The sequence below is a fragment of the Schistocerca cancellata genome, chromosome 2 (assembly GCF_023864275.1).
Source record: "Schistocerca cancellata isolate TAMUIC-IGC-003103 chromosome 2, iqSchCanc2.1, whole genome shotgun sequence".
Classification (NCBI taxonomy): Eukaryota; Metazoa; Arthropoda; class Insecta; order Orthoptera; family Acrididae; genus Schistocerca; species Schistocerca cancellata.
In genome coordinates, this window is record NC_064627.1 from 722,323,654 (window position 1) to 722,344,495 (window position 20,842).

Sequence of the window (20,842 nt, forward strand, 5' to 3'; positions counted from 1 at the left end):
TTGTTTGAGGGATCTACAACAGATTATAATTAGAAGAATGGCTAACTCAGTCGCAACTTCATTATGGAATCTGACAGGGATTTCATTGGGCCCTGGACCTTTGTTCAATTTCAACGATTCTAGCTGTTTCTCAACACCACTAACACGAATACTTATTTAATTCATCTATTCACTGGTACAATGATTAAAATGGAGCCATACTTCTACATTTTGCTTCGCAAAGGAACATTTGAAAATTGAGTTAAACATTTCAGGTTTTGCTTTGCTACCCTCGGTTTCAGTTTCTATCTCATCCAATACCGACTTTGATGTTACTAACAGCTTTCACATGTGAACAAAACCTCATTGGATTTTTTGAAAAATAATTTGACAATATTCTGCTATAATTGTTATTGAAGGCACCACACATTCCTTTTTTGACAGACAAATGCGTCCCATTCAGCATCTCTCTATTTAAAGTCATATGATTTGCTTTACACCTGTTACGCAGTAATCTCTGTTTCTCGAAAAATTTCATTAAGTTACCATATACCATGGTGGTTCTCTCCCATTATGAACATTTCTGCTGTGTACATATCTATCCAGCGCATGGTCACTTTTCTTTTAAACTTCAGTCATAGCTCTTCTACATGCTCCTGCCCTCTGCTGAAAGTTTCATGTTCCTTTTTGAGATATGACAATACTGATTTTGTTTGTCTTTGTTGCTGCACATATATTTCTTTCTGCTTGTTTTAGCTGATCTTTGTACTTTGGTAATCATTGTTCCCATAACGGTGTCCTGGACACTGATACCACCTTCGATGTGGATATCCTCAAAGAGGTCAGGTGTATTTGTTGCCATTTTATCCAATATATTTCCATCATGAGTGGGGTTCCTAACTATCGTTCTAGGTAGTTTTCCGAAAAGGTATATAGTTCTATTTCACGGGGTGTCTTATCACGCCCACCAGTAACAAGATTGTAATTTTACTAGTTACTTGTTGTGTGAGTAAAGTCTCCACTGATGATTACAGTGTAATTGGGGAACTTAGGTACAAATGAACTGAGGTTTTCTCTAAAGTTCTCGGTTATGTCAAGAGATGAATCTGGTGGACGATTTAAGGATCCAGTTATTTTTTAGGCCCATCCCTGATACTGAGTCTTGTCCAGACAATTTCACATGCAGCTTCAATTTATGTCTCAGTGGATCTGAGTTTCTTGCCTGCTGTGACAAATACACCACCTTAATTTTCCATTTGCCTACCTTTTCGATATACACTTAAATTTTCCTCAAAAATCATTGTGATCAGTTTCAGGTTTCAACCACCTTTCTGTACCTAGTTTTATGTGAGCTTCACTGATTTTCATAAGCGCTTTTAACTCTGGCAATTTGTTGCAACGTTTCAGCAGCTTGCTATAAAGATTTTAATACACTTATTGGTGGGCGGTATTTCTTTCTATCACATGCTGATACTTCTGGGTTTCCTACAGCTATAATTATTTGTATTGGATGGATAGTCACCTAATCTAAAAAAAAACTTTGTGTGCACCCCACACATAGTAAGCTACCTGAGTAGCAGCCTTTGAGGTGTAGTGCACACATGACCCACATAGGGCGATCCTACAGTTCTCAACACTATGGCGCAAGGCCAGGAAGTCACAGCATGGCTTCTTACAGAACCTTCGAAGTCTCTGGTTTCGTCCTTCCAATCAACTCATTGCTGAGGAACCACAATCAGTTCGGCCATCAATGCTGCAAATTGTGAGCTATATTGAAACTGCATGCACAAGGCTGGGCCTCTCAATTTTCTCTGCTAGTCGCTGGTGTGACCAAAGTGTGATCTTGGAGCCCAGACGACAGGTATAATTTGTTCCAATGTGCGCCTCAGTCTGCATTTGGTTGCACCCTGTTCCATCACTGGCTGCTGGAATAACCTCTTCAAAATGTAGAATGAGGTCCCCAGGCACACACACACACTGGTATCCTTTTCTGTCCCTTGGTGCTATTTCCCTCAGATGTATCATAATTCACCATACATATAGACCCCTTCTATTCTTCTGCATCTCCCTCCTCTTAACACCAGACAAAGTAGGTTTCCCCAAGATAGGTGAATTGAGTCCCACAGGCTTAGTTTCAGTTTCAGAGAAAGAGAGAATTCAAACTTACTGGTTAGGGGGATCAGTACAACACCTTGAGTCATCCCTAGTCCTTGTCCACCCTGCACACGCATCACAGTCTAGTGGACGAATAATGACAGATCCCATACTTTTTGCAGAGGAGACAGAATTCACAGGAAAGTATAGTACTTGAGATACCTCTAGTACCGGTATTACAGGAGCACAACTCTTGGGAGCTCTTCCAACTCACCAAATTGTGGTAGCTACAAATTATCTGATAGTAGTCTGGGCGATTCCCAGCGGTGTACAAACGTCAACCAACTCGTACTGTGTTCGAGATCAGCATTCACAGTACGGCTGCATTCTGCTTGGTGCAATTTATTGCAAGAAGAACAAATAACTTTAAAATAAGCCCACTGACTGTCATTTAATTTGTTGAACTAAATTATTGCTAATTTCCTTTAAATATTGAGACAAATACACAAAATGAGTTTTCTATTAAAGCAAAACAAAAATCTGCGATTAAAGTTACTAATTTCCTGAAACGTTTTGAGGCAGATTATAGTTGTTAGCAATTCGAAAACAGTGTTAATTTACAATAAATGTAGATAATACATAGGGCTACCCCTCTTTAAGGAAACACAATATGTTGATTAGAATATCTAATACAGTAACTAAATCACAAAGGACGATTTACTGCAGATTGCTCGTAGTTTATCCAAAGGGTGGTGGCAGGCTCCAAAATTCTCAAAATCGCACGTTTATTTGCCTTGATATACTGTGAATTTCAGAGATCATGTATTCTTTGACAGAAATGTTAACCAAATCGCTGATTTGCTACGAAATAACTTACATATCCAAAACACTCGTACTAGTAACTTACAAAAATATAGTTTTGTAAGCGTCCCAAAATTCTCAGAAATAACATATTTCTCACGTAACTGCACAATGAAATTGTTTTGAACGTGGATGGCCCTACTGTTCTCAAAAATGCTAAAAGAGAACACTTAAGTTAAAGCCTATAATTGATGATGAAAATACTAATAGTTTTCGAAATTTCACAATATATTGTAATAAAAACGAATACCAATAGAATCAGTGAAAGATTATGCAGAAGCGTCGTGAACAGTAAAATATACGAATGTATCGGCCCACGAATCTCGCACACACGGTCTCACACAAAGGGAAACTTCGAAGTCGCCTTTTATATATAAATAAAAGTGTGTATTACACGAATTTTTCATTTATCCCTTTCTGTGCACAATTCTACACTGGCATGCCAAAAAGATCGCTGCAGCGTGCGTTAATCTCGGTCAAAATCGCTAAAATGTACAACACCAAAGAAGGCCATCTTCTGTCTGTTGCAACTAACAGTGCACCTGAACTAATTTCTTCTCTTGTAACATTGTTTGATATTTGATCTCTGAGGATACATTTCTATATTTGAAGGCGTCATTTATAAATATCTTCTTTTATTCTCTATCGTTTTACAATTCATCTCTCGATTTCTCAAGCCACCATTTTTTGTATCAGTAAGCCAAACAACGATGACGAAGCACGCTTTTATACATTCCAGTGAAGAGTGGACCGACAACTATGAAAGTCAACGAAAGAAACAAATTACTGAATGGATGCTACTTGCTGCTAGGTAAAGGTTATGAGTGCTCTTGGGGAAATGACATAACTCCAGTAAGACGAAGGCTTTTAACTTTTCAGACTGTCGTATTAGTCGGGCTAGTCTGTCCAGCCATGGCTGGTAAATGGCGAAGATATAGTAATAAAGTAATAGTATGTTATTTCCGCGTTGTTTAGGTTCAACCACAGTCTAACATGTTAGACACTCGTACTGGTTAGACTGTGGTTCAACTTTCAATACATGTAAACCTACTCGTCACAATTTTTTGCGATAGCTTATATGCTGGTATCGATTATCGATAGGCATTTTCTCTACCGTATATTTCGTCTCGATAATGCGTGTGATTAGTAAATCATCTTTCAGTTGTATGAATCTTTGCGTTTGTTTTCAATTTGTCAGTGTTTAAGTCAAGGCGTGAGTGTTGTACGCACGTGGTTTGTTTGGAACATTCGGAGTAATGGTGAAGCGGACCTGGCAGGAAACAGCGAATGACAAAGAGGAATCAGATGGCATTGCGCTGCCTACTACACGATATTCTGACGAACCTGTGCCGAAGAAGGTTTTACAATTTATTGTAGCTGACAGTTCAGGAGTTTTATGTTTCTGAGTTCTCATTGCAATATTTCCTTTTGTCCAGGTGAAATGGATTAACAAGCAACGCGTGCTCGTGTTCGCAACACGGCGCATTTCACATAGGGACAGGCATCTCATGGAAGATATTAAGACTTTGATGCCACACTGTAAACCTGAAAGTAAAATGGAAAGAACAGAAAATTTGTTCGTCGTGAACGAGGTAAAACTTTGAATTTCAGTTCTCACAAATAAGTCCCATTCGAGAAATATTAGAATTATGGCCATGTCTTTTTTTGTGTAACATCATGAATGTTACTATAGTCGGAAATTTATTGGGGAGGTGGTTGGTAAATTGCAATTTGGGCATCCCCCCATACACTTCTGAAATGACATTACGGCAGAAATTATCCGGTAGCCGTGAAACTATTACACTGTAGTTGGCATAGTCCATATCACTTCTGGCAGCCTAGCAAAAAAAATCTTACCCTCATCGTCTTGGATGTTACAGAATGTAGCATATGCTGAAATGGACTAGGTAAGGAACACGTATTTTTTTTGTTTCTCCAAAAAAAATTCTGCTCCGAGATACAGCCATTCAAAGATGACATTGCGCTTACCATTTTGAAGATTCGAATTATGATTTATCTCTGCAACAGTTCTAGATAATTTTGTTGGTCTTTTATTTGAAAGGTAATTGCTTTATGATTACAAAGAAATCTTCCATTTGGACTTGTCTGTCAAAGTTCCTTTACTATAGCATTCTGAACTTTATTATTATTGTTTTCGATTATTCCCATTTAAATAGAGCGTTTGAACTTGAATTCCTTTATGATGATTGTTTTTTCTGAGCCCAAATTTTCTTCATGTGTTCACTGTGTTGTTTCTTTTGCTCCGCTGTCCATTTGCATCCTGGTCCCTTTTGTGTTGTGGTGTCACATTTGTTTTTTTCATGATGTTCCTGAATTCAGTTCTATTTTCTGCATCATGTACTGTTATATGTGCTTGTCTGTGGTCCTCTTCAACTTCTTTTATCCATTTTGTTTTTCCCCTGCCTGAGTTGATGTCTTTAAGAATTTGCTTGAAATTCTGTTTCATTCATCCTGTGGATATGTCCATAGAACTGTGTTCTTCTTTTCATTATTGTATCTGTAATCATGTCTGTGTATTTCTATAATTCTGATGTTGGTCTCTTCTTCCAGATTCCTTGCTCTTGTATCGGGCCAAAATTTTTCCTGAGAATTTTCCTTTCTTGTTTCTCTATTACTTTGATTTTAGTTTGCCCACTTATTTGTGTTGTTTCAGATGCATACAGTACCTCCGGAAGTACGACAGTGTTGTAGTGCCTCAATTTTGCATTAATGGATATGGACTTTTTGTTATAATAGTTCCGCATGAGTTTATATGCTTTCTGTAGTTTTTTTATTCTTTCCTCATTGGCCTTTAGGTTGATCCCTGATAGCTGGATGATTTCTCCCAGGTACTTAAAATGTGGTACTTGTATGATTTTCCCATGGGTTGTCACAATAGGCAATTTGTCTTGTGGCACTCTTTCTATGTACTGGGTTTTCTCATGTGAAATTTGCAGGCCAGTTCTTTGTGCAATTTCGTGTAACTTCTCTATGGTGTTAGTGGCTTCTTTTCTATTATTTGTGAGGATTGCAAGGTCATCTGCAAAAGCTAAACACTTCACATTGAATGTATTATCTTTTCTAAAGCCAATTTGGATTCCTTTGACTTCTTTTTCCCATGGCCTGATAATTTTTTCAAGAATGATATTAAAGAGTAATGGAGAAAGTCCGTCACCCCATCGCACTCCAGTTTGGATTTCAAATGGTTCAGATATATCCCCCATAAATTTGACCTTGGAGACTGTGTAAGTTACTGTTCGCCGAATGATTGCTCTTGTCTTTCTGTCAATGCTGAATTCTTCCATCATGTTGCAGAGCGCTACTCTATTGAGTCGTAGGCCTTTCTAAAATCTACAAAAGTGACCACTGTGTTTCAGGTGTTTCTCATCTGGAGAATCATTTTCAGATTCCAGATCTATTCTATGCAGGATCATCCCTTGCGAAAACCAGCCTGCTATTCTATTTGTGGGTCATCTTGTTCTTCTAATCTATTCATGAGAACTTTTGATAGGATTTTATGTGTGACCGGCACGAGTGAGATACCCCTGTAATTATTTGATTCAGTTTTGTCCCCTTTTTTGTGGAGTGGATGGATGAGTGTGCATTTCCATTCAGAAGGGATCTGTTCTGTTTCCCAAATGTTTAATATGATTTTGTGGATTTTTCCTGTTAATCTTTCATCATTTAACTTTCATAGTTCTGCAATAATTCCATCTTCTCCTGGGGCCCTATTGTTTTTCAGTGTCTTGATGATTTCTGCTATTTCGTTGATGGTTGGTGGTTTAGCGTCGGGATTTGGTGTAGATGTCTGGTAGTGAATATCCTCTGTAGGTCTTTCGCAGTTGAGAAGTTTGTTGAAATAGTCTGCGAGGATTTGGCAGTTATCCTTCGTGTTAGTTTCTTGAAGCAAAGATTGGGTGGCTGGTATCCTGCAATATGTTCTTTAAACGTCTTATAAAAATTCCTGGTGTTGTTCTTTTTAAAGTCTTGTTCTATCTCATCTACTCACCGTTTGTCATAATTTCTTTTTTCCTTCTGAATTGTTTTCGATGTTTGTTTTTGGGTTACTAGAAATTGTTGCCATTTTTCTGATGTTTTGTGACTGTTGAAGTTTTTCGATGCATTGGTCCTTTCTTCTATTGCTTGGTCACATATTATATTCCACCACCTGTGTTTTCTCCTTCTCAGGGGTTGACCCAATTTCATCGCGGATTTGAGGACGTCCACAAGTTCTGTCCAGTTTGTGGTGTTTGTCTGACTGATTTCCTGTAAGATGTTTTCCTTATTGAGTTTTATGTATTCGGGGTCTGGTCTCAGCACTTTGTTTAGTTTTGGCTTTTTTCTATTAGGTTGTAATCTGGTCTATATCTGTAGAAGATGGTGGTCTGATTCAAAAAATCCTCTTCTCGTTTTCACATTCAGAATTTCTGTTGTGTTACTCTTGGAGATGGCCACATGGTCTATCTGGAATTCACCCAACATTGTGTTGGGCGACTTCCAAGTATACAGTTTCTTGTTGGGTTTTTTAAATTGTGTTGACATAATTAAGAGGCCAAAATTTTCGCAAAAGTTTAGCAATCTTTCCCCATTCTTTTTAGTTCTCTTGTGAGCTGTATGGATTCCGGTGATTTTCCTGTACTTTTTCTCTTTGCCTAATTGTGCGTTAAAGTCGCCTAACAAGATTATTACATGGTGTTTCGCAATTTTGTTTGTCGTCTCTTCAAGGTCATTCCAGAAGTCATCCACTTTCTGGGGGTTCTTCTTGTTATAGTTATTTGTGGTTGCGTGTGCGTTGATCAAGGTATATGCTTTGTTGGCCAATTTGACGGAGAGCGTTGATATACATTCTGAGGCAGACTGGAAGTCAATGACAGAGTCGCTGATAGATTTGTGGACTACAAATTATTATTATTATTTTTATTATTACAAAACTGCCAATCCATAAAGTTTTGATTTTTTTTTCTTTTGATTCATACCATATAGTTCTACATTCCCTGAAAAGGAGAGCTTCCACTTTTAGGTTGAACAGGTTTTATAAACAGGTGAAGATTTTTGCCATACATAAAACCTGTTTTATTGCTTCATTGTCACATAACAGGTTCATAAAAATCAAAACCTAGTCTTATTTAACATAAGTTTAATTTTGAAAGATGAGTAGGAGACTCATTTTCAAGCATTTTAGATGGTTCCAAAATGTATGTGAAAGGCCCAAAGACTTAAAGGATTCAGTTTATACGACTTCTGTGCTCTTGTCTCCAGCCTTGGTGACCCTGATCGGCACAGCCCTTGACTTTGTAGGAGCAGGCAAACTTCCCTGCCTTGCACTGAAGGTGCCTTTGATAAGCTGGTGTCCCACGGGAGGGAAAGTAGTTCAATAGAAACAGGTTGAAAAAAAGTAGGCAACCAGTTGGAAAACAAAGGCTTATTAACCCTTGACCTAGGTTTCAATATTTCTAAAAATATCTTCTTCAGAAGGAATGGGCCCTAAAATGCATAAAACCAATTACATAAATTATTTTTACAAACATAACCAAATATTAATAGAAAAATATTTGCAAGGTAAGCGTACTCACTTGTTAAATCACATGATGGTACATTAGATTAACTGATGCCGAGTGGGTTTTGTCGTATATAAAACATAAAACAAGATTGATCCCAAGCTATATTACATTTAGTGTACTTCAGACTGAATGCTCACTGGTAAATGCCCACTGGTAGAGGCTCTTGTCAACATAAAATTATAACAGGAATCACAGAATAAAATATTTGCATAAGGTAAGCATTCATCATGCCAGAGACAAAGGCCAACTGTTACAAATATATAGGCTCAAACAACCAGGAAAAACTGGGTTGCAGAGGGTGCAAAGTACAGGAGCGTAAGAACTGTGCCTTGCTTGTGTTAAATAACAGCATTTTACATTATGCATGAAATTGTCTCTACAAGGGATTGTCGTACTGCTTTAATGTAAAATTATGCTACTTAACTAAATGTAATCTGGCTGCTACCTAAAGCCATGGGTTGTGATAATTCTCGTTTGGTCAGTTTTATATGTATGACAAGAGCCGCTTGGCTTCAGCTAGTCTAATGTACCATCATGTGATGTAACAATTGGCACACTTACCTTGCAAATATTTTTCTGTTAATATTTTGAATGTATGTAAGAATAATTTTTGTAAATGGTTATATACATTTTAGGGCTAACAGGTTGGCTGATTGTTTCAACCTCTTCGGACTTATACAGTTGCTGATTCGCAGCCATGTTTAAGATTTTGTAGTTCAATACAATGAGATAATTTATCATTGTGGAATGATGTTGAATTCCAGGTGTAAAATTTATAAAATAACAGAACCGTAACTTCAGGAGTTCTTGTAAATAAGTGGACCTTTTTCCAGATAATGTTTCTCAGTACAGTCTTAAACTTCACATTTCCATAAAACACTATAATAGATATGCTCTGCCAGGATGTCAGCTACACATTCAGCTGTGTGTCTGACTCTGTTCTATACTATATACCATGAAGTGTTTGTAGAATTCTGTTTAAGTCCACATTTTTAGATTCGTGCATTTCAATATTTTTTTGTTAAAGTAAAAGTGTTTATAACAACAAATGACCTTAATGAATATATGTATTGTGCAGCAGTTGCTAAAATACACTTCTTAACTATATATATATATCTGTACAGGGTGAAAATAGTACTGGATTTAGCCCTTTCGCTAAAAATATTTTATATATTTTAATAGCAGTGTTCTTTGATGTCCTGTGCTAACATACGCTGTGAGAGATGCCCTCCCTATGTAACATACTATAGATATAAATGAAAAGGGCAGATGCTAGAGGGAAGAAATAGTAGACCCTGACTGTTTGCAATTTACTTAGGTATTTCAGCCGACATAATTAATAAAATGTGCAAACTTTCTGCGTGTGTTATTGTTTGAGAGAAGTCATTTTCTGGTGAATTCCAGAAATATATCGTGGAGAAGGCAGTGATGGGTCTAAACATAAGCAAAAATAACAAGAGTTGATCAAAACTGTTAGTATCTTTTGTACATACAACTCTAGTGGTGAAACAGTAAAGCACTGAAATGACAATAGTGACATCTGCCAGTATTTCATTTTTTGTCTCATTGAAACAATAGAGGAAGAGTAGTTGCATTAACTAAACAACTTGGATTAAGATGATATAAAGGAAAATGATGAATGCAAATGATAACATTCACTGAAAGAGTTCCAGAGAAATTGAAGTTGCCATCATATTAAATGAAAATAACAAAAGCAATTTAATAAAGTCCAAATTATGTATGTTAGTCAAAGAACAGCCAATATTTGTGACAACCAAAATTGTATGTGAAAACTAAGTTCATCTTATTTGCTTGAGTTCATACAAAGACACATTGATATTGTAATTGGCTGAGTAGATCACTTATGCCGTGCACACTGTAATTGACTAAGTTCATCATGTGTCCTGTGCTCACCGTGGCTGGCTGACTGCAGCAAGTCAAGCAGCCACTGTCTTAATTTCAGTGTTTCGGAAGCTGGCGACCATAGTTTGTGGATACTTAAGTATTACAAAAATATGCAGTTTCTATGATACAGTTCATTAAAAGATCTTGCCAAGTCACATCTTTTGCCGTGTGGTTTGTTCTGCTGCAGTGTCAGAAAATCCGATACTGATACATAAAAATTTTAATCCTATCTGGACTCCAAGGAAATCTCCCTTATTCCCTCTACCATTCACTCATCTGATATAGATATATTATGAGGCCATTAAGGGACACCCCCCAAAATACATATCTAATGTATAAATGTATTAAGGTGCAGTGGCGTACACAAGTAATTATTAATGTTAGTTGTTGCTGAATTAGGTCAGTTACTTTCTGGTAAAAGTTGCGTAGTGGTCATCCTTGCATTTTTTGTAGTTTATGTATCATATATATCATAATATGCATCAAAAGAATTGTCTGAGACTTGTTCATTGTGTAATATAGGTTTATTGTTAATCTCATTTCTGACGCCTCCATTACTTTTGTCTGTTCTTGTTTTGAAATCTGTACACACTAAAATATTCATGCCATTTGTACGCACCTCATTGTATTGTGCATTTACTTGCTTTGTGCCAAGTTGAGAGATATTGGCACATCCTTTTTGTATAAATATGTATTATGTATTCTTGCTTTGACATGTTCTGCATCTTTGAGGGTCTCCTCACTATGGATCATTGAAATGCCAAGTATAATGGATGTACAGGAATGTTTGATATGGATGTCAGCTTTGACCAATGACATAGGAAACGTGCAACAAACTTCGTAAAAAGTGCAGTGACTGTAACAGGGTATTATTGGAAACATTTTTCAAACGGGCTAAGTTACAGATCAGTCTCTCACAACAACCAAGTTTTATTTAAGTATCAGATTCTTTTGCTTCGCCAGTTCACAACCAGACTGTTATCTTCCAGTCTAACCTAGATGTCGGGTAGAGCTACAGATCAGTCACTACAACCAGATTTTTCCAGTATCACATTCGTTGATTTTGCAAACTCACAATCAAACTGTTATCTTGCAACCTAACCTATACCTCGGGCTAAGTTACAGATTAATGTGTCACTATAGTCACCCCCACCGCCCTCTCCCCTTCTTCTTTAACATTTGTTGGCTTCGGCAACTAACAACAAAACTGTGAATATATGCACCGAAAGGTGACATGACAGCAGCCATTAACATAAAGTCACCTGCCAGAGCCAATGATTCTTATCGAACCTTCCTCTCGACACAGTATAACAATGTAATCTTCAACAGATCCCGTGATTCTCCTTCACTTTCACTGAGGATGATGTTGTCATCAGTGAATCTTATCATTGATATACTTTTATTCCCACATCTGAATCTCTCTTTTATTTCCTTCATTGCTGCTTCAACGTCCAAGTTGAGCAGTGCAGGAGAAAGAATGCATCCCCACCTAACCATTCTTTTTAATCTGAGTGCTTCTCTCATAATCTTTTATCCTTATTGTTTTTTCTTGTACATATTCGCTCTTAATCTTCCATTCTTATTGTTGCTTCTTCATTCTTGTGCGTATTGTGAATAACCCATCTTTCTTGATACGTATTTTGTCTTGGGATTTCAAACATCTTTCCCTTTTCACACTCTCAAATAATTTTTATATGTCAACTAATCTTATGTAATTTGCAAGGTTACTGCCCTATCTTAGATGCCTCTTAAGTCTCATGGCTGTTCATATTTACCAGTATTCTTCAGATGATTATTGGGGAAACAATAAATCCTAATTTATTGCAACGCTGCTGAAGATTCTTTTTAGTTGACCTTTATTGCTTTGATCAGATTTTAAGTAGCAGTACTGAAGGCTAATACTGAAGAGGTCAGAACCAACATCTCAGCTGTCCAAACAGCTACTGAATGAAGTAGATGAATTATATAGCAGTTGCACTGACTGGCTGACATAGAAAATTACAAAATGATTACTCATTGCAGTGTAGAGTTTGTATCCCTAACCGAGTCTGACTTTGTGCACAGTATAGAAGTGACAAAATGGTAAAATACAAAATTATGAGAAGGAGAGTTGTTAATCGCCATATAGTGGAGATGATGAGTCGCAGATAGATGCCTGTCTGTGACTCAGCATCTCTGCTAGATTGTTATATTTCAGATGGGAACATAAAATACAATAAAAGTAAAAAAAACAAAAACAGTAAATACAAAAATGGCAAAATGATGGGGTACATTTTATGATGTGGAAATGTTAATATGCAGTAAGATTTCCAAAGCTCATTGAGAATTTTCTGGAACTTTAATTTTCTAATTTGAGTACGTTTTAAGTAACAATCTATTCTAGGAAAGTTATACTTTTTTAGGCCCCCCTGCGGGTTCGGGGGTTAGAATAGGCCCGCGGTATTCCTGCCTGTCGTAAGAGGCGACTAAAAGGAGTCTCAAACGTTTCGGCCTTCTGTGATGGTCCCCTCTTGGGTTTGACCTCCTCCTTTTTCCAAATTTCCGTTGTTAGTGTGTGCCATTTGGGGAAGGACGCCTTACGTGGTGTTTTTCTATTGGTCCATCATGCACCACCATCTTGCATGTTACCTATTGTCGTGTGGGGGGATTACACCCATCTTCTGGATTGTCTCCTTATCGTCTTCTTAGCGCCCACGACAACTGTGGACCCTTTCAACACCTAAAATCCAGCACGGTAGCCAGTCCGTTGTGGTGGGGTCATCATGTACCCTCTTGGTGGTAGCCCCCTGACCATGCAGGGATCGCACTACAGATGCCAGAGCTGTTTCCTCCCCATGCATGCCAAGGAGTATGTGCCCATCTTGTCTGGGGCACGGGGACTCCAGGCAATGGGATATCGGCCAGGTACCCGTTGCTTTGGCTGGGTGGCGCCCTTGGGGAGAGCCCTCGTTCGGAGTAGGTGGCATCTGGACGGATGTGGCGCAATGAAGCGCAATAAATCACACCAGGCTGGTGGTCGCACGGCCACCAGCGTCTCTAAGCGAGGCAGAGTTGAGTTTGATGCTGCGCAATATGACCCTCAGTCGTTCCCCTCGTTGGCTGCGCCATGGGAGGGACGTCGATCTAGTGCCAAGCGGGAGCCTTACGTACCGCAATACCTTGTCTGCAGCAGGACTGATGGTGACTCCTTTCTTACGACGAAGCCTCTGTTTTTTGTGGAACACCTGGAGGATAAGTTTGGGGAAGTGGCGGGGTTGTCTAAAATGAGGAATGGGTCCATCCTCCTCAAGACGACCTCCCTTTCCAGCCCAGTCCCGAGTGTTGCTCTTGTGTGATAAGCTGGGTGACGTCCCTGTTACCGTCACTCCCCACAGTAGCTTAAATATGGTCCAGGGGATTATTTACCATCGTGACCTCTTGTTACAATCCGATGACGAGCTGAGAGCCGACTTGGAACGACGTGGTGTACATTTTGTCCGTCGTGTACATAGAGGACCCAAGACTAACAGTGTGGCCACCGGTGCCTTTATCTTGGCCTTCGAGGGTGATGTCTTGCCCGAGAAGGTCAAGGTGATGGTTTACCATTGCGACGTCAAGCCATACGTCCCTCCCCTGATGCGGTGCTTCCAGTGCTGGAAGTTTGGGCATATGTCCTCCCGTTGCCCATCCAGCGCTACATGTCGCGATTGCGGACGCCCCTCTCATCTCTATTCTCCATGTGCGCCTCCACCTGTATGTGTCAACTGTGGGGAGCACCACTCTCCATGCTCGCCGGATTGCCCCGTTCTTCATAAGGAGCGGAAGATAATGGAATTTAAGACCCTGGGCTGGCTTACTTATCGAGAGGCTAAACTGAAATATGAAAGGTTGTATCCTGCTTCCATTCGAACATCTTATGCTGCAGCCACGTTATCGTCGCCCACGCGAGCGACGGTTGTCGCCTCATCTGTGCCGCCTTCAGTGGGCCCTCGGGGCCGTGCATCTCTGTCTGCCCCCCTCGTGTCTGGGGGCAAGCCTCCCTCTGTTGCCCCCTTAGCCTTTGGGGGTAAACCCTCTTCTGTCGCTCCCCCCACGCTTACTTCGGGAGTGACATCTCCATCGAAACCGGGGGGGCTCGATCCCTCCCCCTCCTTCTCCACCGGCGTTGCCTCTGCCGGTTCCTCTCTTGCGGAAGGGGTCCCTCGGGGCTCTCCCTTCCTCTGTTTCTTCTCCTACCCCGCCGGATGTCAGCCAGTGGCTGAAGGTTCCGCCACCTGCTGGTCGTAGGGCTTCTGCGTCGTTGTCCGCCTCCGATGCTCCTTCAGAGAAGCTCTCCCAGCCCTCTCACCCTAAGGGCCGACGCAAGAAGAAGGAACGGAATGTGTCCAAGAAGAAAGACGTTCCGGCGGTTTCAGTACCGCCTGCTGTACATAGTCCTGGCTCCGGGGATGAGGTGGAGATCCTCGCCTCTGTCGCGGATCTCGCCCTCACGGAACCCTTGGGGGCCTTTCCTATGGACACAGCTGACTCTCCCCCGGTGGCGGCAGTTGGCACTGAGGCGCCGTCTGCCTCTTAGTCGCATTCACGCCCTCCCAGTCCCTTCCTGCTTCCATTCTCCAGTGGAACTGCGGCGGTTATTTCCGCCACCTGCCTGAGCTCCGGATGCTTCTGAGTGTTTCCCCTGTTCTCTGCATTGCTCTGCAGGAAACTTGGTTTCCTGCAATGCGGACCCCCGCCCTTTGCGGTTATCGGGGATACTATAAGAACCGTGCTGCCTGTCACCGAGCGTCGGGTGGGGTTTGCCTCTTTGTTCACCACTCTGTCTGTAGCTCGCCAGTACCCCTTCAGACGCCTTTAGAGGCAGTCGCTGCCAGGGTTGAGCTCTCGCCGGCTATTACTGTTTGCTCTGTTTACATTCCTCCGGATGAGGAGCTCCCCCGCCATGTCTTGGCTGCGCTGCTGGCACAACTCCCGCCACCATTGCTGCTTCTGGGCGATTTCAATGCCCACAACCCTCTGTGGGGTGGGACTGTCTCCGATGACCGCGATCGGGCCGTGGAGCATTTGTTGGCTCAGCTCGACGTTAGCCTCTTGAACACCGGTGCTCCCACGCAATTCAGTGTGGCCCATGGCTCGTTCTCGGCCATCGATCTCTCCCTTTGCAGCCCTGGACTTGTCCCATCCCTCCACTGGAGAGTGCATCCTGACCTTTGTGGTAGTGACCATTTTCCCATCTATTTGTCACTGCCCCAGTGTCATTCTTCTGGGCACCTGCCCCGCTGGGCTCTCCACAGGGCTGACTGGCCGCCTTTTACTTCCGCTGCAACCATTGAGTCTCCCCCACAGGGTGACATTGAAGAGGTAGTCCGTGTCTTAACCACATCAATCATTTCGGCGGCCGAGGCTGTCATCCCCCGCTCTTCTGGACTCTCTCGGAGGAAGGCTGTATCCTGGTGGTCGCCGGAGATCGTTGAGGCTATTCGCGACCGTAGGCGGGCTCTCCAGCGTCATAGGCGGCGCCCGTCTCTGGAGACCCTCATCGTCTTTTAGAGGCTCCGTGCCTTGGCCTGTCGTCTTATTGCACGGCGTAAGCAGGAGTGCTGGGAGAGGTACGTCTCATCCCTGGGCTCCCATGTCTCCCACTCGTGTGGTCCCGGATCCGGCGGATTTATGGATACCAGACCCCTATGGATGTCCCTGGGATCTCCCTGGGCTGCGCTGTCTGCACGGACGCTGCCATCATTGCTGAACACCTTGCTGCGCACTTTGCTACGAGCTCTGCGACTGCAACTTATCCCCCCGCCTTTCGCTCTCTCAAGGAGCGGGCCTAGCAGACACCATTATCATTCCACACGCGTCGTTCTGAAAAATGCAATGCTCCTTCAGCGAGAGGGAATTCCTCGCTGCCCTCGCCAATTGCCCTGATACAGCACCAGACTGCATCCACACATAGATGCTGAAGCATCTCTCCAGGGACTGCCAGCGACACATCCTCACCATCTTTAACCGCATTTGGAGCGAGGGCGTGTTCCCATCGCAATGGCGAGAGGGTGTTATTGTCCCTATCTTGAAGCCCGGTGCGGACTCACTGGCGGTGGACAGCTATCGTCCCATTACCCTCACCAACGTTTTGTGCAAATTGCTCGAACGTATGGTGGGGCGGCGTTTGTGTTGGGTCCTTGAGTCGCGCGGTCTCCTCACTCCATCCCAGGGTGGCTTCCGTCGGGGCCGGTCTGCAGCGGACAATTTGGTGCGGCTGGAATCTGCTATCCGTACGGCCTTTGCCCAACGTCAGCATCTCGTTGCTGTCTTTTTTGATGTGCGGAAGGCGTATGACACCACATGGAGGCATCATATCCTTGCTACGTTGCATGAGTGGGGTCTTCGTGGTCAGCTCCCGGCTTTTCTTCAAACCTTTTTATTGCGCCGCTCTTTCCGGGTGCAGGTGGGTGCCGCCTCTAGTTCATCTTATATACAGGAAAATGGGGTCCCGCAGGGCTCGTTGTTGAGTGTCTCTTTATTTCTAGTGGCCATTAATGGTCTGGCTGCAGCCGTGGGGTCGTCGGTGTCTCCTACTTTGTATGCCGATGACTTCTGCATCTCCTTTCACTCCACGACTACGGGAGTCACCGAACGCAGGCTGCAAGTAGCCATTCGCAAGGCAGCATCATGGGCTCTGACTCATGGTTTTCAGTTCTCTGCAGCCAAGACTCGCGTTATGCACTTCTGCAGGCGTCGGACGGTCCACCCTCATCCTGAACTTTACCTCGACGGGCACCTGCTTGAAGTGGTGGACACTTGTCGCTTCTTAGGACTCGAGTTTGATGCCCGGCTCACATGGGTTCCTCATCTTACTCAGCTGAAGCAAAAGTGCTGGCGGCACCTCAACGCCCTCCGCTGCCTCAGCCACACATCTTGGGGTGCGGATCGCTGCACGCTGTTGCGATTATACAGAGCCCTTGTGCAGTCCCGGCTTGATTGTGGGAGCCTGGCCTATGGGTCTGCATCCCCCTCAGTGCTGAAGTTGTTAGACCCCATACACCACTGTGGGGTTCGGCTTGCAACTGGCGCTTTTCGTACGAGCCCCGTGGATAGTCTACTGGTGGAGGCCGGGGTTCCTCCGCTGCGGATTCGCCGCCATAGACTGCTCGCCCACTATGCTGTCCACGTGCATTGCTCGCCGGGCCATCCCAGTCGTCGCCTGCTTTTCCCTGTCACGGTCCTCCATCTGCCCGAACGGCGACCTCGGTCTGGGCTTTCCATAGCTGTCCGCGTCCAGTCCTTGCTGTCGGAACTGGGCTCATTCCCTCTTCTGCCTCCCTTCCGGGTCCGTGCACCTATGCCTCCCTGGTGTTTGCCCCGGCCGTCCGTCCGTCTGGACTTGGCACAGGGCCCCAAGGACTCGGTTCCGCCTGTGGCCCTCTGTCGCCGTTTTCTTGCGCTCCTCGCCTCTTCTCCGGGCTGTGAGACTGTTTACACTGATGGTTCCCTGGTTGATGGTCGCACTGCCTATGCTTTTGCTCACACTGCCCATGTTGAACAGCACTCCTTGCCGGCTGGCTGCAGTATTTTTACTGCAGAGCTGGTGGCCATATTGCGCGCTCTTGAGCATATGCGTTTCTGCTCAGGTACGTCCATCGTCATCTGCAGTGACTCCCTGAGCAGCCTCCAGGCCATCGACCGCTGCTATCCATCTTCTCCTCTGGTATCCTCTATTCGGGAGTCTTGTTTCCTCCGTTACCCGCTCTGGTCGTTCGGTGGTCTTTGTTTGAACGCCAGGTCACGTTGGCTTCCCGGGGAACGAACGTGTTGACAGGCTGGCCAAAGGGGCGATCGACGCCCCAGCTTTGGAGATCGGCCTTACGGCTTGCGATCAGCAGCTGGTGTTGCGCTGTAAGGTGCTTGGGATGTGGTCTGTTGAGTGGCGTGGCATGACAGCCCCGAATAAACTGCGGGCTGTCAAGGAGACGACCGATGTGTGGCGCTCCTCCCTGCGGGCTTCTCGCAGGAACTCTGTAATCCTGTGTCGGCTGCGCATCGGCCATACCTACCTGACGCACGGCCATCTTTTGCATCAGGGGGATCCCCCCCTGTGTCGGTGTGGGTCCCGGCTGACGGTCGCCCACATTTTATTGGAGTGTCCCCGACTGCGCACCCTCCGGCAGTCTTTTAATCTCCCGGGCACTTTGCCTTTGATTTTATGCGACGATGCCTCCATGGCTGACAATGTTTTACATTTTATCTGTGGTAGTCCTTTTTATGGTTACATTTAGGGGGGTCCTGCACCTTTCCCTTTCTGTGTCTTTTGTCCTCGCGTCTCTCAATATTTGTTGCTGTTTTGGTGTGTCGTCGGATGGTTGACTCTTTCCCTTTTTTGTTCTTGTGGTCAGTCAACCAGCCTCTGGCCATCTTCTTTTCTTCTGTTTCTTTCTGTCTGGTGTTCGTCTGTACTCTTCTTTTCTGTAGTGTTCGTTGCCTAATTTGTGTTCTTTAGTGCCTGGGGGGGGGGGGGGGGGGGAGGGGAGGAGAGGAGAGGAGTCTCCTTCCCCTTGGGATTTTATCTGCTCTGCGACTTTATGTCTCGCCTGTTTTTGGAATGGGGGACTGATGACCTTAGCTGTTTAGTCCCCCCTTAAACATCCCAACAACCACCACCACTTTTTTAGGATTGGGGAAAATCAGGGCTACAAAACTATAACACTGGAATTTGGACAGGATCATGTTTTAAGATTTGAACATTGTGGAATGCAATAATTATTAATAAGTATTTACTTTTTAAGTACACAGTTGCTGGAAGAAGTAAGTTGTTTACTGCAAAGTAGAGAATGAGTGCTTCTGATTAACATACATCAGTTGTAAAACAAATAATTATTATAACTGTGTAGGCTTCCATTGCCAGTCAGTTGAAAGAAAAGTTTTCTGGAGATGGTACCACATTGTATATGTTCTTAGATGTCTTGTAGGTGTAGGAGGAATGTTTTTCATTGTGTTAGAGGTAATGAATTTCTGTGACAGTTAGCGACATTGATGTACACAGAAAATAAAACAGTTGCCTGTTACCTTATACCTTATATTTTGCTGCAAAATTACCTCTTTCAGGCTTCTCTTAGTAGGTTAATAGTATTTGTGTTTTATCAGAACAAGCTTTCTATGTTTTTGTATGTAACAACATTTTTAAAGGCTAACTGTAACTCTTTGTAATATATTTATGTATTTTTACAGATATGTGAAATGAAGAACTGCAATAAGTGCATACTGTTTGAGGGCCGCCATAAGCGTGATTTATATTTGTGGATATCAAATGTACCGACAGGACCATGTGCAAAATTTTTGGTTGAGAACAGTAAGTACAGAATTAAAAAGAACAGTAAAAGTCATGAATGGAGTCAGTACCAATTGTACATAGGTTGGCAGTGCATCAGTTTCTTGCCACCAATGGAAACACATTTATTGATAACCAGTAAGAAGCAATAAACATTTATAAACTACTTTGAATGCTCAGATTGCAACCATTTTATATTACTTAGAGATTTGATGTACTATTGAGGCATTTAAGGTTGCCTTAAATTGTGGCTGCTGTAACTGATTGTTTTACTACATTTTTGCAATGAAAGTTGTGGTGACTGCCCTATCTGTAACATAACACAAGGTCTTGGTTAGGTTGCAAGGGAATATTTTGGTTCAAATTGGAGTCAACAAATTTAGTATCAAAGAGAAGCAGCTCCAATACAGTCAGTGAACAATTAAAGTACCACAGTGATTTAAATGACAGTCATCAGAGGTTATAAAGGTCTCTCATTATTTGTATTGTAATTTTGGCAGTATATTGTACCACAAAATTATTTCTATTGCTATGGCAAATATCATGGCTTTAGGTTTTATGACCACTACCTGTTTGATAAAACTGTGCATTCTCGGATCGTAAGTATTCTTTGACAAAATTATTTCAAGTCATTACTGTGAGACCTTGCATGCCTGTTGAATTTTCATTGGATACTTATGGTCAGCTATTGACACAATCCCCTCGGTTCCCAACACAGAAAGCTCTACCACAAACATTGCCCAAGAGAACAAATAAGAAATGCCATTGACCGTATTGTAGACTGTTTATTAGAAACTCCTTTCTTTAATAATAATAATATTAATAATAATAGTTAATAATAATAAATTATTATTATTATTATTATTATTATTATTATTATTATTACAAGAAGCAAATAACATGTCAGCTGTGACTTTTCTGAACCTGTTTTGTTTTAGTGGAGGTATAGATTTTGAATGGCGGGTAAGTTGTCTGTTCTATCTCTGTAAATTATTGTGCACGTCAGATAACCATTCGCTTGTGAATTCAGTCATTTACAGTTTAGTTAAGGTATGTATGTAATAGATGAGACAGGAGTAATTTGGATGTACATAATGACGTTAGTGACTCTGCAACTTTTTGTTGTGTGGCACACAGTAAC

At 42.5% G+C, this 20,842-nt stretch overlaps 1 protein-coding gene across 1 annotated transcript in view; it reads left to right on the forward strand.

Moving 5' to 3' along the window:
- The first annotated feature begins 4,077 nt into the window (after positions 1 to 4,077).
- Positions 4,078 to 20,842, forward strand: part of LOC126162515 (ribosome biogenesis protein BRX1 homolog) — a 73,888-nt gene continuing 57,123 nt past the window's right edge. The window contains exons 1-3 of the mRNA XM_049919079.1: positions 4,078 to 4,292; positions 4,371 to 4,526; positions 19,602 to 19,722. Coding sequence (XP_049775036.1) covers positions 4,191 to 4,292; positions 4,371 to 4,526; positions 19,602 to 19,722 — 379 coding nt within the window. The 5' untranslated portion in view covers positions 4,078 to 4,190. The remainder of the gene's footprint in view (positions 4,293 to 4,370; positions 4,527 to 19,601; positions 19,723 to 20,842) is intronic.